Genomic DNA, 23,503 nt, shown 5'->3' on the forward strand with positions numbered 1-23,503 from the left:
GGTTATATCCTGCAAAAAGCAAAAGCTTGGTGTGACTAATAAATGAAATTGTTCATCAGGCAACACTTAACTTCCCATCAATAAAACACCAAATAGGAATAAATTTCCCAGCTCTAGAGTAGTGCTTGTTAAGATAGCTAATACAGACATGTTAAAAAATGCAGTAAGGAATTAGTTATTGTCTAGTTCAGGTTAAAAAGCAAACTGCAAAAGAAAATGTCATGTTTCTTCAAGTCACTTTTCTTCTAACAGAAGGTAATGTAACTCATATTCATAATTTGTAATTTCAATGAAATAGGAATAGAGCAGCAACTATTAGACTCTTCAAATATTTGTCTCAACTAAATTCAGACATGTTAATGGAAAAATCCTATCAAGGTTTATTCCTCAAGATGGTGATAAATGAGTAACCCCGGTATTTCCTATCTTCCAGCTAGAGATAAATGGCTCCCATCTGATCCCCAGATAATATCTGAAGGCCTTTATGCAATTGCTGTTGTTCTCAGCTTTTCTCGGATTGCATATATCCTGCCTGCAAATGAGAGTTTTGGGCCCTTGCAGATCTCACTTGGAAGGACTGTTAAGGATATCTTCAAGTTTATGGTCCTTTTTATTATGGTATTTCTTGCATTTATGATTGGAATGTTCATACTGTACTCCTACTATCTTGGAGCTAAACTAAACCCGGCCTTTACAACGTAAGTATGAGGTTTCATTGTAAGTAAAAAGCCAATCAAAACTTTCAGGTTTTTTCACTAAGATTAAAAAGACTGTGAGATATGGTGTGCTCTCTCTTAGCATTAAAATAAAACTGAACACCTCAGAAAGCAGAACACAAAAGATCGATTGTTCCCTGTTTGTATAATGGAAGCTTTCGTTTCAGCCTGACAAAAATTCACCTGTATATATTTCAATCACACAGACTTGTGGGCAACCAATTGGAAGAGGATATTACTTGATATAAAATACCTTTCTAGTTCCTATTGTTCTGCATGTATTGTTACAGCTCTATTAGATGTGATGGATAGGTGGAGCACAGAGGAGAAAGGGAAAGTGCTGTGAAAAATGCTTCCTTGCATGTTTGTTGTTTTGACCAGTGCTCTGATTCACAGACAAATTAATTGAGGTTGTTTATCACTGAATACACAACTTACATATTTCTTGTGTAGTTACTGTTAATGCTTTCCTCTCTTTTTCCCTACAGAGTGGAAGAAAGTTTCAAGACCTTATTTTGGTCGATATTTGGCTTGTCTGAAGTAACCTCTGTTGTCCTCAAATACGATCACAAGTTCATTGAGAACATTGGTTATGTTCTTTATGGCATATACAATGTCACAATGGTGGTGGTTCTGCTCAACATGCTGATTGCTATGATCAACAGTTCATATCAAGAAATTGAGGTGGGCTCTGTTCTCAAGCTGTTGTCTTCTGTTATGCTGAAAAAAGGGCAGAGTTAATAGGAATTATTTCAGTGATACGCAAAAAGTACAAAGAAGAGATTGCCACAGGAAAGGATATCACAAAATGTGTAAAATAAGGCTGACTTTATCTAGCAACTCAGCCAAGCTGCAGAACCTCACAGGATGTAAACAAGTTTATCTCGTGCCATGTACACATTATATTTGGTATCCAACTCCAATTAAAAAACAAATCAGAAAATGTAGAGTACTGAAGATACTTGGGTTTCAAAAATAAATCTTATGTTGCTGAAATGAAAGTAGAAGTATATTTATAGTGCTAGCTTTCCAGACCATGAGTTCAAAGAGTACTACATTCACATGGATGCAGGCACACACTCACATGAACAGGAAGAAGGATTGTCTAAGACATAGTGTACAAATGGATATGTCATTCCCAGTCTTTTCAATGAGTTCTGGGAAATGTTGGGGAATTCAGCAGGAGAAAACTAGTTATAATCCAGCCTTGGAATACTTCAGTAAGAATGCATTAGGACAAAATAAGTTTGTCAGTATTTAACACAATTTCCTCTGAACCACAAAGTTTGTATTTTCTATACTCCGTTATAAATCAGAGTTGCTTGTCCTAGTTATGTAAAAAGCTGTGAGCACTACCATTTTAAGCCATTTTTTGCCTTGAGTCTAATACTTCAACACTTGTGCAAGTACCAAACTCATGTGACCACTTTAATAAGAAAAACAAGACTTGAAAAAAACCCTGAAAGCTCCACTTTAAATAGCAGGGAGTTTATATGTTGGCTTTCACTTGATGCAAAAATTATGCTTGTTTAAATGCTTCATGTGCTTGAAGTAAGCATTCTCAATGAAATACTGCCATAAAGAGGCAAGTGAAATTTGGTTAAAATAGACTAAGTAAAGTGGTTGCATTTTTGCAGAACTGCTGGAAGTCTTACTAGCAAGAAAATAACATTTTATCTAAAACCAGAAAGATGTTTCAAAGCAGCATCATTGGAAAGAAGCTTTGCATTTCATAAAAACCAAGAGCATCATTTGTTTTATTTCCTAAAACAGGATGACAGTGATGTAGAGTGGAAGTTTGCTCGTTCTAAACTTTGGCTGTCATATTTTGATGACGGAAAAACATTACCTCCACCCTTCAGTCTTGTACCAAGCCCCAAATCTTTTTTCTATTTCATCATGAGGATCATTAACTTTTCTAAGTGCAGGAGGAGACGGCTACAGAAGGACATTGAAATGGGAATGGGCAATTCCAAATCAAGGGTAGGTTCTGAGATCTTTTCATTGCGGTGAAGAATTGTGTGTCCAGTCCAGCAGTCTTCTTTTCTTTTTTGTTTTAGCCTATAATCCATGCTTCTGATGATAGTAATTAATCACTTATATCAATAAATCTCAATTTCAAACTGCCTAAACCTAGTGCATGAAACAAGAAGTAGACTTAAATTTTGTTAGAACAACCATATCTGGGGAAACGCATTTAAAACAAAAATTGATGAGTGTTCAAAGATGCAAATAATTCCCACAAGGAGTTACTTGAATATTGATTAAAGATACTTTAAGCCTATGTCCTCAGAACAGGATGGCTAAAATTATCAGCGTTCAAAAAAAACAAGCAACCAACACATAATTCAATGCAATTTCGGTTTTTTTTTTAAATAATACTTTAATATAGTAAAAGATGGAAAGATCCCCAACATGTCTAAAGAAAAAGAATAATGGAGCTGAATCCTAACTGTGAATTCCATAATTTACTTTAATTTTGTCTTATTTCTTCCTAGTTAAACCTTTTCACTCAGTCGAACTCCAGAGTTTTTGAATCCCACAGTTTTAACAGCATTCTCAATCAGCCAACACGCTATCAGGTAAGTCCATACAGTGATCACTGTCCTGAGTAATAGAACTGTGAGAAGGTTCTAGCAGAATTTTGTGTTTCAAGTACATTTTGCCTTCACCAGAAAAAGAAAACCTCCTGTAGAAATCAAAATCTAGGATGCTTCTTGAAAACAATGTCATTGTTCAAGCCTGTTATTTGAAGCATTTCAAAACTACCTCATGCAGTACTTAAAATTGGTCTCTGATGTCCCAGCTAGGAAAGTGTGAGGAGCAAACATCTGGAACTGGGGAAGGAATATCTGAAATGGGGTTTTGGGGGAGGCATGTGAAAGCTGACTAGGTTGGCTGTTCCCTTCCTTTTCAGCGTGCCCCAGAAAAGCTCATTTGAGGCAAGTGCTTCATCTGGGGCTGTTCATTATTTCTCTTAGGCAGATGTGACAGAGAGAGCTAAGAAAGAAAAATGAACAATATTTAATTATATAATTTCATGTGATTATATAACTGTTTTAATCTGGCAGCAAATAATGAAGAGACTGATAAAACGTTATGTTCTGAAAGCACAAGTGGACAAAGAAAATGATGAAGTCAATGAAGGTAAGAAAGACTGCAATATTCAGAGGCAATTTTCTTCATGTTGTATTAGGAACCAGTATTACAGTGATGCATGGGGGTTTTGAGTGAAAAGGGGGATTATTTCTATTTCACACGCACTGAGGCTTGGATAGTAATGGAAGTATGCCCATGTCATTAAAAAAAAAAAAAAAGAAAAAAGGAAAAATAGGGCTAAAGAAGTAGAACTGACAAATATTGTGGGCCTCATTTTACAGATAGAACATGAGAGCACAGACATAATGCACAGAGAAAATCTGTGAAGGAACCACTAACTGTATTCACACTTCCAGAGTCCTAATCACTAATCAAAGCTGCAGGATCTTCCTCTCTGTTTCATTCAACTGAACACACAGTTACACACAATTTGCCACTTTACACCGTGAACTACTTGTCCTGCCTTCCTTCATAAAGTTGTGAGGAAAAATCACCTGTGAAGCTGCCCGTCATTAAACAAAGCTCCACAGTCAGCTGCATGGTGATAAAAATTGACAAATATAACCTCTCTTTTAGTGGGAGACCTTTTGAGAGACAGTGAATCTGAGCTCCCTGGAGATGTGAGAGATGCTTGCTCTAGGTCCATGCCCTAACTCACCACTGACTGGGATGAGATTATGGCAAAGGTTGTCCTCCTTCCTCCCACCTTCCAGGGGTGAAACACAGGCCTGCAGTCCAACAAAGAAACTCCTGTGCTCTGTGCAGATCCCCAAACACAAACTCCAGCTAGAATGTTATCAAGCAATAGTGTGATGCAGTGATGGACAGCCTGGGGTCAGAAGATATTTTTCTGGCATGGCAGCATCAGGCAGCTGTGTGCATGTGTGATGTGAGGGGCCTGAAAAGACTGCTCAGCACTCAGCTAAGGCAGCAAAGCCTCTGTTTTGCTCCTTACTTGCTCTCTGCTTACCTGTAACTCTCTGCAGCAAGAAGCAGGGAGCAAAAAAGATTAAATTAAATCCCCCTCAGTGCCTTCAAAAGGCAGCATTGTGCACTGACTGTTACCCTGACGCTTCCCCATCCTGTGTGGCTGTACAGAGCTGTGATTGTAAGTGACAAAAGTAAAAAGGCTTCTAAAAGTGAATCCTCTCAGTGTGCTGCTCTCCTGAATTCCCACTGCTTTCTTCCTGTTCCTGCTCTGTGATGTAGGAAATCATTTACCTAGTGACTGATGAAAAGACTGTTCTGTCACCAGCAGCGCCAGTCCTCTCCAAGTCCCTGATGCCACTTTGATGTTGGCAGAAATGTGTTTAAATTAGGAAGACAGTGCAGAAGAATCAGGGCCTACTGACATCATAGTTCTGGCTTTGGCACCAGGTTTTGTAGAGGAAAGACAACTTTGAGCAGGGCAAGTAACCCTTGAGTTTCACTCCTCAGCTGCACAGCCAAGTGCTCTGTGTGTCCTGAGCATCTCATTGGTACCCAAATTAGAGACCCAGCCTCTGAAGATGCAATTCTTCAAGTCTGCTATACCCTAAACAGAAAACTTTGACATTTCTATGTAGCACAACTGCTTTAACAAAAGCCTAGAGATTTTCCCTATTCTGCATCACTAGAGAATTTAGGTGTCTCTTCATACTCTTTTATTTTGTACATGACAAGTCATTTCCAGAGGCAGATACTGTGTAAGAATTCACATCCCTCACACTTGCTGGAAGAACAGTATTTGAACATTTTTAAAAGCTTTTGCTCTTGAACTGAATATCCTACAAGGGAAAACATGCTGCTGCTCATTACGAGCCTGGCCTTGACAGCTGTCTTTGTTTAAATGTTTTTTTTTATATTTGTGTCAAATTATAATGTCATGTTAAATTGGTTGACTTTTTCTAATTCCAAGGATGTTGGTAAGGAAGAGGAGAGAGACTCAGAAGCTGTGAGTTTTATTGCCAGCTCTGCCATACTTTTCCTTTGTGATTTTGGCACATTCCTTCAGAAAAAAAACTCTTTTTCTTTTCTCTCTAAAAAGGGGATACTAATATTTACCAGCTGTTCAGCAGTGTTGGTGTGATTAATTCATTAACCTTTGTACAGCCCTTTGGGAATCTTTGGTGTTCTGTATACATGTGGAGCACAATGTGAGACCCTAATGGGCTGTGAAAATTCCTTTGGTACTATTTAGGGGTGGAGACACATCTCACTGATGTGTCTTCACTTAACCTAAAGAGGTAAATCCTCCTGACCCATCCTGTACCTGCTCTCATGAACATTTTGGGATGATAATCTGAAATAGGCACTGATGTGACTTAACAGAAAAGTGTTGACTGAATGTTGAGCTTTGCTAATGAGGGTTTCTTTCCATTATTACTGCAGGTGAATTAAAGGAAATCAAACAGGACATCTCCAGTCTTCGCTATGAACTGTTGGAGGATAAGTCCCAAGCAACAGAAGAGTTGGCAATTTTAATACATAAACTCAGTGAAAAACTAAATCCTAATATGCTGAGATGTGAATGATTCAACAAAGAAACCATGGCTTCGACTACAGCACAACTATTTATTGGCAATAATATTTCAGTATCTTATACTTGAAAAAAATGTATTGTAGATTTTTAGCACTAAATAACTTTATGTACAGCTTCTCTGGAATTTAGTCTTAGGAACTTTTATTAACTCACCACAAAAAGATTGCTCTCTTCATTTTAATTGTCTAAAAGCAAGAACTATCATAACATTTTTTTTGCATTTATGCATTGAAAAGGTATAATGGTATCGACTGCTGATGTTTTAACAGGTTTATGATTACATATGGAGAATTCTTTGCACTAAATTTGCAGGACAAAAAATTAACAGATACAGCGTAATACTCTGTTCCTTGCAGTGTCCAGGTACAAAATAGGATTTTTCATACTACAATAAACCAACTAGAGATCAGTGGAGGATTACTTGAAATCTTTGTTCTTTATTAGTGGTGTTAGTAACGCGTTTAAGCCCAGAACTCATGGTTATGACCGCAAGGAGGTTGCTGAGAACCAGGTACGTGGGAATGTAATGGCAGCAGCGTCGTTTAAACCTGTCTGTGTATACACGTGCCCGCACCGACCCTTTCTTAATTCAGTGTGTTTACTGTGGGAAGAGGAAGGATTTCTTTTTTAAACTCAAACTCCGTGCAGGGCTGGTATTTTTGGCCTCGTTGTCAAATAAACCATTCCTGGCGTACGACTCGGCACTGAGCCCTGGGATCCCCCTCAGGCCCGTTCCCGGCTCTGCCCGCCCCTCGCCCCGCCCCCGGTCCTTTCCAACCAATCACAGCGCTTCTCTGACCGAGGCCACTCCCCTTTTCCCCGCTGGGAGGCGGGCTCCCCGCCGAGGTTGCCGCGGTGACGGGCGGCGGGCGCGCCGTGCCCGCGAGAGGGAGGCGCGTCCCGCGGGAGCGATGGAGCCGAGCCTGGCACGCGTGGATTACCTGCAGGTGGGCACGGCAGTGCTGGCAACCCCCCGGCAGCATCCTGGAACCGGGGTGAGGCGGCACGGCCCGCCCGGGGCCGAGGGGCGGCCGTGCGGCGGGGCCTGCTTACGGCCCGAGGCGCGTCCCGGCTCTCCGGGCCCCGCTCAGGAGAGTGTCTTCCATCCACAGGTGGGAGTCACGGCGCAGAAGACGATGAGGCTGCTGCCCGCCTCCGGGAAGAAGGCCACGCAGAAGGTACCGACCGCCCGGTGCTTCGCTGCCTCTCCTGTCCTGTGCCTCATCCTATCATCTCCAGAGTTTCCTTAGATATAGGACTTCATAGGGAAAGACTGTGCAGGCCCAAGGTTGGGGGGTTGGAAAACCTCTTTTTTTGGAAAAAAAATAGGAAAAAAATTTCTGAATTTGTGAATGAAAGACTAAAGAACCGGAAAGGAATTTTTGTAGTTTACGGCATTGCTGAAACCACAAGGGAGTTCTTCCATATTTATTCTGTTTTGGTTTTACGAACACTTAAGACTAGAGGAAATGGCCTGAAACTGAGATAAGGGAGATTCAGATTAGATATTTTTATAAAGATTTTTACTGTTAGGATGGTCAAGCATTGGAATAGGCTTCCCTGGCAGCTGGTGGAGTCACCATTCCTGGAGCTGTTCAAGAGATGTCCGGATCTGGCACCATGGTTTAGGGGTTACAAGAATAATGACAACTTGATGATCTTAAAGGTCTTTTCCAACCTTGATGATTCTATGAAACAGTTATTTTTAAGTTTTTTTAAGCTTTTCATAATATAAGTTCAAATTAAGGAAGCCTTGTTAGGGAAATGCAATAAAAATAACTGGGTTTTTTTTCTTTAATAGTGAAGTCTTAGTGTGAAAACATAACTCTTCCCAAACACATCTTCACCTCATGGTTGCCAGCATGTGCAAGTAGAAGCAGGAAAAGGATTGTAAATGCCAGTACTTCAACTGCTGTTCAGTGTCCTATCTATAGCATTTTACACAGATCTTTAAAATATACTCCCATATGTAATTAAGTTTTCCAGAATTTTGTGCCCTTAAATATATGAAAATATCATTAATTTTATAATGGCGGGACTATTTACAATATCACGTAGTGACGGGTCAAGGGGGAATGGCTTCAAACTGACGAGAGAGTAGGTTCAGATTAAATATTAGGAAAAAATTCTTCGCTGTGAGTGTGGTGAGGCACTGGCAAGGTTACCCAGAGAAGCTGTAGCTGCTTCATCCCTGGAAGAGTCCAAGGTCAGGTTGGTTGGTACTTGAGCAGCCTGGGATACTGGAAGGTGTCTCTGCCCATGGCAAGGGGTTGGAGCTGAGTGATCTTTAAGGTCCCTTCCAACCCAAACCATTCTGTGATTCTGTGAATGCAGGAAGTGCATTATTTAAAAACACAGTTGTGTGTGTAATAAAAAATAACAACGTATTGTACCTTTGAAGGTGGTTGTTGGCGATCAGGATGGGGTCGTTACGTGTTTTGGCATAAAAAAGGGGGAAGCTGTGGTAAGTGGAATTGTTCCATTTAAAAAATTATTTTCGAAATGTTCTTCCCCGTGAACTTTGAAAGTCCATTTCTTAATTGACATCGCAAATCAGATGCCTGTGGAAGGTGTCTGGGTAGAGCTGTGGGCTGATGCCTAACTGTGGTGAGGGCATGCTGATCTCATGCCTGATAAAGCACAGATTCCTCCACAGTTACAGAGTCAAAAACTAATGTGGGTCATCACCAAAAAAAGTAATTTCCACACATTTTGCACTTCAGTTAAATTGGGCTTAAGCCTGAGCACATATGCTGTTATTGTAATGGGACAAAATCCTACAGAGATTCATTAAATCACCTTAGAGATTTGGACAAACTGATTGCTTTTTATGCCCAGCTCAATGAAAAATTATTTTCTTTCTTGGGTTTTCTTCTCCAGAAAGTTCATGATTAGCTCATAAGTATTCTATAGCAATATAAATAAGTCAAAGTAGATTTCTGGAATAAGAATGTAACATGTGAGAAGGAGGAAGTGTGTGTGTATTGTTCTTTAAAATAAAAAACAAACTACAAACAAAACAGCTGACAGCAGTGCTGAATTTTTCCCACAGATGAATAAATAACACTGAGGTAATGAAGTCTTAATTTACTATGTTTAAAAGCTTTTTGTATTTATTTACTGATAACATGCTTGGTTGCTCTGTGATTCTGAAGATAAATGTAGAGATTATTTTTGTCTGTGTACAACCCATTGCATCTTAGTTTTGACAGAAATTGTAAAGCAATTTCTTAACCTTTAGGTTAGAAGATTACCATAAATATGATATTGTGATGATGAAAATTGCTTTCCTGTCGATAGCCAGTGTTCAAGACACTGCCAGGACGAAAGATCTCCAGACTGGAGCTGGGAGGAGCTCTTAATACACCACAGGAGAAAATTTTTGTGGCTATAGGATCCGAAGTCAGAGGTTTCACAAAAAGAGGGAAGCAGTTTCTTTCCTTTGAAACTAACCTTACTGAAAGCATCAAAGCTATGTATGTATGATATTTTGCATTTTTTTGAGAGATGTAGCAGATTGTTAGTTTATGATTTTATGCAATAATTTTTGGGCATATCATGTAGGTGACACTATGTGCCAGTCCAACCTCAGCTTGTGCTGTGACCTGTAGCAGGAATGTGGAATATCATGGAGAAGTCTTGAAAGTGTAGGGGGAATTGGGAGTGGTTTGGAGGCACTCATAGCAGTGCAGAATCTCTGTGAGCAGAGCTGGGGTTATTGCCACAGTGTGTCCAGTCCACATCTGGAGTAAAATCTTGTTTGGATTGTGTTGTAAGATGCTGCCATAGACAAATCAGCATAAAAAATATAGTAATGAGATCTCTGTAAAGATATTCTTAGAGATTTACCTGGAGACAAAGTAGAAGTGTGAGAGCTTTAGAAACCGCATGGTTTTAATATTTATAAGGAACTCTAAAAGCTGGAACAGCTTGCAGGGTCCCATAATACCTTGGAGCTGCAAGCATAGTAAGGCAGAAAAGACCCCTACTGCAGCAAGATGCTACAGGAGGTGTTTTCTTTTCCTCAGGTACATTTCAGGAGCAGATCTCTTTCTCTGTGCAAGCTACATCTATAACCATTACTGTGACTGCAAGGACCAGCACTATTTCCTATCAGGAGATAAAATCAATGATGTTCTCTGCCTTCCTGTAGACAAAGTGAAGTGCATCACACCGGTGCTTGCGTGTCAGGACAGAGTCCTCAGGGTGTTACAGGTTAAAATGCTTCCTTCTTTATGTTTTATGTATGGCTGCTATGGAATTGGACTAATTATTCAGGGAATATATATCAGCATGGCTTAAACATCATAAGGATCAGTGAATTGTGCCTTACTTGGCAGTGTTGCTGCTGGTGCATTCCCTTCTTGTTGTTTTTTTAAAGGAAAATGATCATCGTAAACTTGCCAAAAATGAGGATTAATAAAACCACTGTAAACAGGCTTTGGAATCCATAGGTGGAAGTCAATGACAAATTTGTCTCTTCTGTCTAAAAGTGATCACATACACAATTAATTTCCTGAAGTCTTTATCAATTTGGGAGTTCTTGCTCTCATAAATTACTGTTGTGACAAGTCTTAAGCGATACTAAGCAGTTTAACATATTAAATTGCCAGATGAGCTCCTGTATAATTTTTAATGATAACAATACGTTTCAAGAGTCCTAGATTTTATTTCTACAGACTTCACCTGGTTTTTGGCTTAGAAATGGTTCTGCCATAGGAGTTTGAATAAATAAAGCTTACCTTTTAGTATGGTCCATAATAATTTTGTTATTGTGGGGCTTTAGTTTGGGATGTGGCTGGTGTTTTGTTCTTTTTTTGTTGTTTTGGTTGTGGTTTTTTGGGGTTTTTTAACAAATTCATTTAAGATTGTTCTCTCTCAGGGATCTGATTTGCTGTATGAAGTAGAACTTCCTGGACCACCTACTGTTCTTGCTCTGGGCAATGGAAATGGGGGTAAAAAGATTTTGAAGATACACATAATTAATAATACTATTTTACTATATTTTAAAGATTTTGTAGCTTGCCTTTGTTAGTTATTTTGTCTTGATTTTTAAGCTGATATTAAAAATGCAGCAGAAAAGTGACTATGTGAGATTTTTTTTTACATATAAATAGACAGAGATATGACTGTTTTAGACAGTTCCAAACTATATTCACATTTAATTGAAGGCCTCTTACAACACTAGTGAGATCTGAGGGATCTCATGGTGTAAAAACAAACTGGAAAACATGGATGGACGAGAATATTGAGTAGAGCTAACAGAAACTAAGACTGGAAGGTTCAAATTTAAAATAGTTTGATCATCCTTCTTGCTAATCTGCTCTAACCTCATAGAAATCGCTTTAGGGTGTTAATCTGGCGCTTAATTTAGTTTCAGTTAGATTGTGTGGCAAACATCCAGAACTGGTTTGGGAAAGTAGTTCTTAATTGCTGAAATTTTGGCACAACAGTCACTGTGGGGTGTGTGTTCTGAAAGGATTTTTCTGTTTTTCTTCTATAAAGTCCATTGAATAGCATATATAGTTCAGCTTAACTTTGCTGAAATATATAGTAATAGATTCTGACTGGTTCTTAGGCAGAACTCCAGTGCAGGGGTACAGCCAAATACAGAATAGTGATAGCCACAAGGAAATGATCAGGATGGGTGCAGTTTTCATGGATTTGTTTTCAGGTTTGAAACCTGACAATTCTGTTGCATGTCACTAATTCAGTGTTTTCTTTTCCCGTGGGCTGCAGAGTGCAACTGCACAACATTTTGAAGTTGGTGTGCTTGATTTTATCAATTCTAAATTCAGTTTTCTGTGTCCAGGGGATTCTGGGGAAGAAATTGTGTATGGGACTTCTGATGGGAAATTGGGTCTCACCCAGATTACTGGTACCAAGGCAATACCAAGGTGGGAAATTGGAAATGAAAAGAAGAGAGGAGGTATGTGTCTCAATTTCTTGCTCTTCAGCTTTCCAGCATACCTGAGGTAATTGGGAAATCTTATTCATAGATAACTTTGGAGGCATATTGTGATTATGTCAGTATGTGATATTAATATGACTAAGGTATCTTTCATTCTTCTGATTTTCTGACAAATAATTTTTATCAGTTTGTCTTGCTTTGGATTTTGTGTTCATATTAGTTCCAGTATTTTAGCAAGCTTTTGTTTTTATACTTATTTTTTAAGTGGTATTTGTAAAACACCAGTGTTGATTCAAGTATGATTGATTGAAATGTTTGTAATTTTTCTATTTCTAAGTGTGTGTATATTTGGCAAATATACCTGCCAAATTTACCAGATGTTCAGTGGTTTTAAGGTCTCTAAAGAGTCATAATGAAGGGTTTTGTCTGAAGGTGGAATATGTCTCCACAATAACTGACCAAAACTTTCCCAGTTCTAGCCTTGGTGTGCTGCTTCTGCACCATCTACCAGCCCATACTGCTTTGTAAAGGAGAAGATCAGGAATGGAACGTATAAATACATTTTTATTTAACTATAAGAGTTATCAGCACATTCTTTTCTTAAAAGGCTTCCTGGCCAGGTGTCTGTTTCTGTGTAACTGAGTGTGGCCTGTGTATTATTGTATCATAAACTAATAAAGATGAAGCAAATGGCTTTGTTTTCTTCTTCATTAGGTATTCTGTGTATTGATAGTTTTGACATTCTGGGAGATGGAGTTAAGGAATTACTTGTTGGGCGAGATGATGGAATGATAGAGATTTACAACTTTGAGAGTGCTGATGATCCTGTCCTTCGACATGATTATGTAAGTCATCATTCTTCGTACTCTGCTGAAAAAAAAAACCAATTAAAAATAAAAATCTGTATTTCAAAGCTTACATGATCATTACTGCTAAAATACGTGGCTTGTCTTTAACTTTGAAAGTTTGTAATGTTGGCAATCTGAACTTGAAATCAGTATGGTAGAATGTAAGAACCAGAAAGTGAAGCAGTCATGATTTCAGTAAAAATCAAAACGATGTAGAGAAGAGTGTATGTTCAAGTTTTGGCTTAGCTGACTGCTGGATGAAACCTAATACAGGGCCACTCGCTGGAAAAAACAGAGAGTGTTGTGTATAGTCTGTGATTTACAGATTAATAAATGGAAGCTCCCAGGGCTTCACTGAGCATAATTACTTTTGTTATCAATTGTTTAAAATAGTATTTGGATCCAGAGGGATCATTTCACTTCAGTCAAATTGCAAATTTCTGCTGGAAAAACACTGTCTATCAAGTGTTTTGCTTTCAAGTTTGCTATGTGGAGTAGAATCTTCTAAAAACTTCTGAAATGAGTGCAGTGATATTTCCCTCCTATTGAATATGTTTATTTGAAGGCTTTATCAGAGAGCATTGCATCAATCCAGGGTGGCTGTGTGGGAAAAGATGGCTATGATGAAATTTTAGCAGCAACATACTCAGGTAAGCTTCATATCATTGACACAATAAATGCCATGTGCGGTGAGGTGATGAAATGAAGCAGGTTATATTGTTAGTATAAGTCACATCTCTTAAAGTTTTGTGTTGAAAAGATCTCTTCTGATGTAATATTCATACTTTAAATAAAAGATTCCTACTCTTAAACTGTGGGGAATTTATATTTAAAGATATTCATGTATAACACAGTGACTGGCTATATTTTGGTGTAAACTGCTGCCTTATTGTGATGAATTAATGAGTATATCTGAAAGAATTAGTTGTAATTTTTAATATATATTAAAAATGTTGATATACAAGCATGTTTTTCTTCTATTTTTCTGTCTTTTACAGAATTGTAATTTCATTCCTTTTCAGCTTCTCAATGCTTTAAATGGGGTTGATTTTTATTTTAGTAGGAAATAAAGCTCCCCATGTGAGGCATGAACCTCGTCTGTAAGACTTGAGCTATAGGCCTGTCTGTGACAGAGGCCATGATAAACATGCTGCATATGTCAGCTGCTGGGAGCTAAAAGATTGCTAATTCTCTCTCTTTAGGTTACCTTCAGTGCTGAAATTTAACCTAATGGAAGTTCTTGTAGTGAAAATCATGTCATTTGGCAAGATGCAATCCTCAGTCAGTTACTGAGAAATAATGGTGTTCCAAGTATGTCTTTGAAACCTTTTTGAGTGATCAAAAGACCCTTACACCTGACCTTATATGAATTGTTTCAATATAATTGGCCACAGTACTGTTGAAGCCTAAGTCTTTTGTGGCTTCTTTTAGTGGGAATGTTATAAAGATCCATGGATCATAGAAGAAAGGGGAAAAGTGAAAGCCTGTGTTCCCCTGTTGACTTTCAATGGTGAATTCTGGTAGGATGTGCACTAGGCTGATATTGGCAGGGAACCAGAGCTGTAAACACCCATTCAGATCTGCATATCATGCCTGAGGTATCAGAATATAATCAATTAGTAGTTGCTTTTATAAATAAATGCAATTTAGTAAGCAAAAGTATGACTTCTTTGAAGCAGCAGCATCCAGCTTCTAAACCCACTGAGCAGCATCCAGTTTGCTTATAAGCACATTGCACAGCTTTAGTTTTGTTTTCAGTACTGCCAGTAATTCAGGGTTTTGTCAGAAAGTGAGGTGAGAAAAAATCCAACTGCTCAGTTAAAAACAGTTAAAGAGGAATTTATTGCTCAAAGTACTTAATGGAAAAAAAAAAAAAAAGTAATGTTTCCAGTTTAAGAATGAAACCCATAAAAATGATGCTCAGTTTCTGGGATTAATCCTACAAAAAAGGATTAAATTGGGCTCAATTCTCTCTACCCAGTGTGTGGAACAAACACCACTCCACACATACAGTAGCTGAGTGTAGCATTTTCTTTTTAGCTTATAAGGAATATAAACTTCATGTATTGGTTTAGGCTGGCTGACAGGACTGACTACAGAACCTGTCCATAGAGAAGGTGGATCAGGTGAAGAACTAAAATTAAGTCAAGAAATGCAGAGCAAGATTTCATCCTTAAGGTAATTGCGCTAGAAAGAAATTTAAATGGAAGAATGGAAATGTTAAAAGCTGGAATGTCATCTCTCCTTCCTATCTCACTGGATTTTCTCTATCATTAATATATCCAGAAGTAGAATCAAACCTTTTCAAAGTAGAAATAAATATCAGCCTCATTTCACGGTCTTTCTCTATCTTGCCTTCACATGATGATGTGTTAATGCTTTCTGCCTCAGTATCAGCAAGATAAGATTCCTTTCTTCCTTGCTGCTCTGTAGCTTCTAAATGATGGCAGGAAAGGAGTGACTCCCATATTATTCAAAATGCATTGTACTCTTGAAGGAAAAAGGTTGTCCTTTCCTATGTCTCAGAAGCCTCTTTTGGCAAGGAACATGTAAAATCCACATGTCCATGTGAATGAGTTTATATTTTATCTTTGCTAAGTACATCAAAGGGGAGTCACCAGTCACTTCTGGCTGGAAAATTGAGGACAGAAGATAAACATGATTGCCTTGCAAGTTTAAACTGCTTAATTTCTAGGGTAGCTCTATAGTTGCCTTTTAAAAAGACATTTAAAGAAAATGTTTTGCTTTTCTAGGAATGAATTGGAACAGTTGCAGATAAAAGTACTTCAGGAACGGGACAAATACCAGCAGTCCTCTCAATCCAGCACTGCAGTTTCCTCAGTACCTGCCTTCAGTGTGAATGACAAGTTCACACTGAACAAGGATGATGCCAGCTACAGCCTCATCTTGGAAGTGCAGACAGCGATAGATAATGTCCTGGTGCAGGTCAGTGGGGCTTTGTTCTTGTTGTCTTTCTTGATGCTTATATAAAGCACTCAGAGACTTTCTACTTCAAAAAGCCAAGTTACAGCATCTTAAGGACATGCTTATTAGGGAACAAATACAACAAATTTGTATTGAGCAGAGCAACCTTACCTTACCAAAATGGACCAAAGTGCCTGCTGTTATAGATTTCTTTGTAACTTTGTGTTTTCTTTTAGATGTCCTTATTTAAATACCAATTAAATGAGATGCACATCCTCATTTGCCACTTAAGTGCCCTCTGTAGTGAAAAATTAATTTCAGAAGGTTGTTCACTTTCACCGTTCACTTTCAGTGTGGAACAGCATCTGATTTGTGTGCAGCTGGGGAGAAATACTCCTGCCCATCACAGCAACCTTAATTAATTATTCCTCCTACTGTATTAGCTGAAATTAATGCTATCTTTGGTAGTCAGAAAGAGTAGCAGTACTGAATTACCTTCTTTTGGGAAGTGCGTGAGGGGAAAAATGTGACAAGGAGGAATTTATGAGTCGAGTTTTCTATGACAAATGGGAAAGAAGGATTTTATTTGTCACTTCTTAATAAAAATCCTGTTTTTATTAATGATGTTACAGAGCAATGCTAAGCTACAGCTAATTTGCCACTGTATAATATCAGATGTTTCCATAACTAAATGAGAAATAATGAAATTGTTTAATCTACCTTTCATGTCTGAAAGACAGTTACCGATTTTGCACTGAGATTGTGGAAAGCCAACCCCCCCAGGAGTTCAGGACTCTTTAAGGGAATAAGAGAACATCATGTTACTCCAGGATTAAGTAGTAAGCTGCATGTCTGTTCGGCTTTTGCCTCAGAGATGAAGCAATCTCCTTGCCTCTCCCTTATTACAAAGACTGATGACAGTTAGAGGATAACTGGACTTGGAGCTACTCAGGAACGTAAGCTCTTTATTTTTCCTTCCTCCTGTGTTCTGCAGAGTGACGTCCCATTAGACTTGCTGGATGTGGATAAAAATTCTGCCGTTGTTAGTTTTAGCAGCTGTGATTCTGAGGTGAGTGGAACAGAGGAGGTGATGTCTGTAGAGATGGCATGAGGGAAACTCTTACTACTGTGTAGTAAAAGTAGAACTTGGATTTATAGATCTCTGATTTAAAATACATTCAGTTAAACTACTCATCTGGTAATTGTGGAGAGCACAGCTTCATTAGAGATATTGCAGAATTAGGAGTTAAAGGCAGGTCCTAACATAAGGCAAACCTAAATATGTGAAAAAATACCTGCTGTCTTCCTTTCTTTTCATTCATGAGGGTTGTGAGAGACACATTCAGTATTGCTCTTTTCTCTGGATTTCATAGACTCATGTACATTTACTTCCAAGTAATTTAGGTGAAGAGTGTTGCATTTCTTACTTAGTTAATTTATAAAATACATCTTTAGAATGTGACAGTCCTGCTGTGTGGGGAGTCGACTGCTCGCGTGCCTTTTTTTGTATATAATAACTAGAGAGTTAAATAGTTACAGAATTACTATTGAAACTGAGAGCCGGGGAGAAAATCTGGAAACTACCTTAGGATTTATGAAAATCTTGTGTAAAATCTTTTCCCTTCTAACTGTCCTTTATTTTAGTTTTAAGAACTCAATTCGCACATCATTGTTCTGCCCTGGAGCTCCCAGAAATCAGCTTTTTATTTTAGGTTTTGTGCCATTTCTGATGATTAACTTAATGCCTTTTGGGGTGTATTTTCTTACTGATCCTGCTTTAGTTTTTGAATGTTGAACTAATTTTGTAGATGAGTGGGGCAGGCTGACATGCATTTTTCAGATGAAAAGTACACATCTATATAATCTTTGTAGAAAATTAAAGAGTCTTAAAGAACTTTGGTTGTATTCTCCTTATAGAGATAATCTGAACATTCAGGAGAATCAAGGATTGCTTTTTTGTATTTAACTCTTGTAAATAGCTGTACGTGCATAGCAAAAACTTTCAAAGTGACAGTGAATATCTACAGTTAAAACAGACCAGTAGAAATTTTGTGAATCTACAGGCCTATTTTGTATTATTTTCCTGTTTAGTTGGTTTGTTTTTTTTTTCTTCCTTTTTTCAGCCAAATAGCAACTTTCTTCTTGCAACTTACAGATGCCAAGCAAATACTACAAGACTTGAACTTAAGGTAAAATGCTCAAAAATACGTTCCATAAAATTAATGGTTAGTCCTGCTTTGGAATGGAGAGTTTTCTACGTGGATCAGTCCAGTTTCTACTGCTGTTTTTTTCCTAAGACCTTCTAATCTGGGGCTTGCGTTCCTTTTTATTTGTCTTTAGGATTTCTAAGGGCTTCTGAAAATATGTCAGAGGAGAGCCTTGGGGTCTTTTTAAGAGTCCCTAAGATGTCCCTAAGCAGTGAGGACACCACAGATTGGGAATATACAGGATTCTGAAGGCAGTGTGTGAAATTTAAAGCTGAGGGAGGTGTGGGAAAGAAAGCTCTGGCACTGTTTATCTTCTGAAGTGTTTGAAGGAAGTTACATTGGCAACTAACAAAAGAATATAGACCCAATTTGTATTTTGGAGAGGAAGCAAATCCTGTCATCCCATACTTAGTATACTTCAAGGCATGTGGGTGTTTTGGAGTTTATTAAGGATCCACCAAATTCACACATTTTATGGCAACCACCACAGGAAATAACGAAGGAAATCCCAATTAGGAAAATGCTCGGCATGCACACAGGCAGAAGGTTTTCTCTTTTTTTACTGCAGCCTCTGAATCTCATACATGTTTGCATAAAACTCAATTTTGAGGCTTTTTATTTTAATTGATCAGAAAAGGAGTTAGAGGGTGTTCTTTTATTAATATTTAATTCATCTAATACAGCAGCATTCACTGGATTATGTTCCATTTAGTTTTAAACTCGTGTGCTTTATTTATAGTGGCACTATCACATAAATATAGTACTCTAAATATTCTTGAAATACTAGAGGCTTTCTTTAACATACTTTTAATATTGACTAAATTTCCAAAGAGTGGTAAAATAATCTTTTCTTCTTTTCTGTGGGTCCTTCTTTCCTCTCTGCAGGTTCGCTCGATTGAAGGACAGTACGGGACACTTCAGGCATACGTAACTCCCAGAATTCAACCAAAAACCTGTCAAGTTCATCAATATCAAATTAAGCCACTTTCACTTCACCAGAGAACTCATTCTATTGACCAGGACAGGTATGTGCAATGAAAAATCAATGCCTTTTTTCACTTGGAAAAAATGACACAAGGCCAGCTGAAACATTTGCTCTGTAAACTTAAGTGTAGAATTTCTAACCCCTAACCTATACTTTTGAGCCTGTAGTTCCATTTCATGGATTTCTTAATAGAAATTATGGATTAAATGAGTTCCTTGCCATTCTTGTTTTGGGGCTATGTTTCATTTTACTGCCCTGGGTTATAGTTCAGCCCCATGTCTTAGTAGAGCTGAGGGTGTGGTAGGTAACTCTGTCTTTTCGGTTTCAGCCTCATTCTCTGGTCCACCCTTTTCCTCTTAATTTTTTTCTCACAGCTAACTTGGCCCAAAAACTGAGCCAAGACTTTTTTTACCTTGATCTCTCTGTTATAGGAGCTTAGTATTTTACATAATTTCTAATGGATTTTTGCCCGCCTTCAGCTAACATCTCGTATTGCCTCCAGGGATCTGCTTATTCAAACCAAAACTGAAAGACTGAAGGGAGGATACCAAAGGCTTCAGGGTGCAAATGAGCTCCACTATGCCTTTGTTCTTGATAAAAATGCAGCATTTGGGGTTTACAGCACAGGAGGCTCTTGAGGCTCTGTCTTACTCATATTTGCTCTTGTCAGTTATTTACCTTTGTCCTAAATTTCAGGTTTAGCAACTTGTAATGGGACATCAGAAACTTCCAACTTGTTTTTTTGTTTTGTTTTGTTTTGTTTTTTCTAGATCTGACATGCCTAGTGGGAGGTAAAACTTGAATGTGCATGTAGCCTTGCATTTTGAAGTACAGAAAAACAGCTGTAATCTGCAATATGTATCTGTACTTAGGGAGAGAGCTGATTCTTTACAGGGTGCTGATTAAGAGGAAACTACCACATGGAACTAAACTTCTTTTACATGGACAGCGTCCCTCCTTCTTAACTATTAACTTTCCTTTCTCTCTTTTGATTTCACAATGTCACAGGCCCATGAATACACTGATGCTCAAAGGCCAGTTCAGTTTTGCTGAAATTCACTCCTGGGTTGTGTTTTGCTTGCCTGAGGTGCCTGAAAAGACTCCTGCTGGAGAGTGTATCACCTTTTATTTTCAGAACACTTTCCTGGGAACACAGCTTGAAAGTACCTACAGGTAAAATAAAATTACTAAACCTGATGTATGCTTGTGTGTTCAAGTTTGTTTATTTAAATTTTTTCTTCTTTTATAGAAAAGGTGAGGGATATTTTAAATCTGACAACATCTCCACAATATCCATCCTCAAAGATGTGCTTTCCAAAGAGGCTACTAAACGGAAGATTAATCTCAACATATCATATGGTAAAAATCCTTCTCTGTTTTGTTATCCTTCAGTTCATTTGTTATCCCCATAAATGGAATATGTAGTATTCATTTGCTTGTTGGGGTTCTTTTTTTACTCTCTGCTAGATGTAAATGAAGAATCTGTGAGGCACACATTACAGCTTATCCACCCTAAATTAGAGTATCAGCAGCTGCTGGCCAAGAAGGTTCACTTAATAGATGCTTTGAGAGTAAGTATCTGAACTCTTGGGGTTTGATTTTTATTGGGGGGGGTTGTGCTGTCAGATACCAAACCATGGCTCAAGTCAGGTGTGTCATGTGGGGATCTGTTCCCTTTCTGTTCCCTAAAGTTAAATGAAAGCATGTATTTTGAGTGTCTAGGAGACAAATTTCTTCAACGAAAATTCTCTTTTTTGCTATATAGTGAATAACATGTAGGATTACTGAAGATGCTTAAATTGGATGGTAGAAGGGCAGGCAGCTTTATCATACAGTGTTCTCTCCTAGCCTGCTGTTATTTTCCAGCTCCTTCTGTCCCTCTTTCCACTAACATTTATAGGTTTTTTAGGTCATCCAGGCCAGATGCAACTTGTTTGCTTTGGAACTTCATCCCAGTGTCTCAATTTCTGAATCACCTGCTTTTGAATCTTTTCTTCAATACCCTCCTCAATAGCCTTTGGGAGGTACCAGTTAGGCAGCTTGTCTCAGTTGTTGGACTTTTTTTCCAACAACCAGAGTTTTGCTGTCAAAAGCTCACCATCATCAAGTTGGTATTTTTTATTTAATGGGGAGGTGAAAATGTTCAACCAGTTCTCTCCTGTCCTTTTGGGGGAATCAAATACTTGTCACACTTCTTTAGATAGTAGAAAAGCTGGCTACCAGTGAGAACACTGTGAATCTTTATTATCATTAAAAGGGTTTTACTTGGGCTTGGTTTGGCAAACCAGGCATGAAACAATAGTAGAGAATTTGTTCTTAATGCCTGTTGTGTTTGTGCAATAATAATGGTGTTGTACATCTTGCTTGTTTTAGACACCAAATCTTTGACAAATTTTGGGGTCAGATTTTTGAATGATAACTTATTGACAGGCAGAAAAATAATCTAATGATTGATGAAAGCTGTTATCCCAGCAGACTGCCCAACATACTTACCTCTGGTCTAGAACAGAAGTGCCTTTCTCCGGAGGATAAAGATTTATACTATCAACCATCCCAAAATGGTCTGCTGATAGACTGAGGCTTTTTAGAAGAGACCTTCAAAATTTTTTGCTGTCACAAATTGAGTGATACCTTCAGAGTTTAGTTTTACCTTCAGACTTCAGTGTGTGTTACACTTTTTTAGGATTTCACTTATTCTAAAGATGAAGGTATGGTCAAGGCTTGAGTCTGTATGGTGTGATCCTGTTCTGGCTCAGAGCTGGAAGCTGTAATACACAGGATTTTGAGAATCCAGTCTATGAAGTGACAAATGTCATTTCATTAGAAGACTAGAAAATGAGGGACTCTGAAAATAACACTTGCTAGTTTAGAAGGTGATTGTTTTCCCTTTGAAGTACTTCCATATCTAAGCTTAATTTCTTTTTACCTGCTCTTATGATACTTATCTGCTGTTAGCTCTTACCATTTTAAACTGTCTTTGAGGAATTACAAGTTCATGAAGGCAACGTGGACTTCCTGCTCCCAAAATACCGCAGCATTTTGGAAGAGGCAGATCAGCTGCTCGAGGAATACAAGAGACAACCTGCACATCTCGAGAGACTTTATGGTTTGTTCACAATTCAGCTTTACTCAAATGGGGCTTGATGTCCAGAAACATGGGTGAAATAGACAGCCCCTTGTATTTAGATGATTCTTATCTTTATGGGCTTGGTTAAAGATGGTGTTCAAATTCAGAATGGCATTTAAGAATGTTAAGAAAAGTTAAGTGGCTTGGATTTGTTTACAAGTAAACCATTGTTTAAAACGTGAAGTTTAAAAAGTCTTCTAAGAACTGGAATACTTGGTATATAATCATGAGTTAAAAGTAGAGATACCACCTACTGAAAATAAATAGTAATTCCTGGAATTTTACCTTTACAGGTATGATCACAGATCTCTTCATAGATAAATTTAAATTTAAAGGTACCAATGTGAAAACCAAAGTTCCTCTCCTTCTGGAAATTCTGGATGGCTGTGATCAAGATGGATTGATCGCTTTTTTTGATGCTGCCTGACAAGGAAAAAGCGGAGAAAATTTTCTGGGCTTAACCAAGGCATTTCAGTATCAAGTAAAACCACTTTTACTCTTTTGATGTACTCTCAGCTTCTAGGTTTTATTCATATTTATTATCATATTGGATACAGTAGTAAGCTTCATATTAACTGTTGTGTATGTTAACAGTGTGCAGAGGTTTTATGTACAGTGTTAATAGCTCAAGAAAGATCAGATGTAAATACCAAATATCCTTTTGGCAAAGATGTTTTCACTACTGTTTAAGATGACATGGAGTAGCCTGTCCCCCAGCTGCAAGAATGGATGAAGAAACTGGTTTCCAGAAACTTGGATGGATTTGGAAGAAATCTTTGTGTTTAAGCTGTACCTAGCTTAGTTTCTCCTTTTGTGTTGAGAATGTGGTGTGAGAATCTCACCAGACTTGATGTAGCTGGTGTGTGCAGAGTGGGGAGAACTCTGAATTCTAGACTGATGACAGCTCCATTTAAAGTAACATCTGTGTAAGAATGGATGGCATTAAACTTCTTCAGTGCTTCTCCAGCCTCCCTGTGCTTCATTTCAAAACTCTGCCTACTTTCTCAGCTGGTTTTATTTAGAATTAGAAGAGATGAAGCAGCCAGTGGAGACAGAGATCTGTTTGCAAGTAAAAAAAATCAGCTCCGTTGAAGAGATATAAAATCATCAAGGGTGGAAGAGACCTTTGAGATAATCAAGTCCAACCATCAACTTGTCATTATC

The 23,503-nt window shown here is 38.1% G+C and overlaps 2 protein-coding genes across 4 annotated transcripts in view; both read left to right on the forward strand.

Annotated features, from left to right (window-relative positions):
* The window catches only part of TRPC3 (transient receptor potential cation channel subfamily C member 3), a 33,401-nt gene extending 26,638 nt beyond the window's left edge, over nucleotides 1-6,763 (forward strand). For 2 of the 3 annotated variants that reach the window (XM_066186706.1, XM_066186705.1), the window contains 6 exons: nucleotides 434-698; nucleotides 1,205-1,400; nucleotides 2,490-2,699; nucleotides 3,215-3,298; nucleotides 3,788-3,863; nucleotides 6,186-6,763. In XM_066186706.1, the coding sequence (XP_066042803.1) occupies nucleotides 434-698; nucleotides 1,205-1,400; nucleotides 2,490-2,699; nucleotides 3,215-3,298; nucleotides 3,788-3,863; nucleotides 6,186-6,328 (974 nt within the window). In that variant the 3' untranslated portion in view covers nucleotides 6,329-6,763. Of the gene's footprint in view, nucleotides 1-433; nucleotides 699-1,204; nucleotides 1,401-2,489; nucleotides 2,700-3,214; nucleotides 3,299-3,787; nucleotides 3,864-5,712; nucleotides 5,749-6,185 lie in introns of all 3 variants that reach the window. The other variant, XM_066186704.1, reaches the window with a different exon arrangement.
* A 405-nt stretch (nucleotides 6,764-7,168) lies between these two features.
* BBS7 (Bardet-Biedl syndrome 7) lies at nucleotides 7,169-23,292 on the forward strand. Its single transcript, XM_066186707.1, has 19 exons — nucleotides 7,169-7,283; nucleotides 7,449-7,514; nucleotides 8,738-8,800; nucleotides 9,637-9,812; nucleotides 10,365-10,551; nucleotides 11,219-11,291; nucleotides 12,149-12,265; nucleotides 12,962-13,092; nucleotides 13,661-13,745; nucleotides 15,171-15,273; nucleotides 15,849-16,041; nucleotides 17,015-17,089; nucleotides 18,144-18,209; nucleotides 19,113-19,252; nucleotides 20,221-20,385; nucleotides 20,462-20,571; nucleotides 20,680-20,783; nucleotides 22,195-22,318; nucleotides 22,633-23,292. The coding sequence occupies exons 1-19, from the start codon at nucleotides 7,248-7,250 to the stop codon at nucleotides 22,764-22,766; spliced, it is 2,148 nt and encodes a 715-aa protein (XP_066042804.1). The 5' UTR covers nucleotides 7,169-7,247; the 3' UTR covers nucleotides 22,767-23,292.
* Nucleotides 23,293-23,503: the final 211 nt, after the last annotated feature.

This window comes from Chamaea fasciata, unplaced genomic scaffold (genome assembly GCF_029207755.1).
Source record: "Chamaea fasciata isolate MVZ Bird 193981 ecotype frontalis unplaced genomic scaffold, bChaFas1.0.hap1 SCAF_6, whole genome shotgun sequence".
In the NCBI taxonomy this organism is placed as follows: Eukaryota; Metazoa; Chordata; class Aves; order Passeriformes; family Sylviidae; genus Chamaea; species Chamaea fasciata.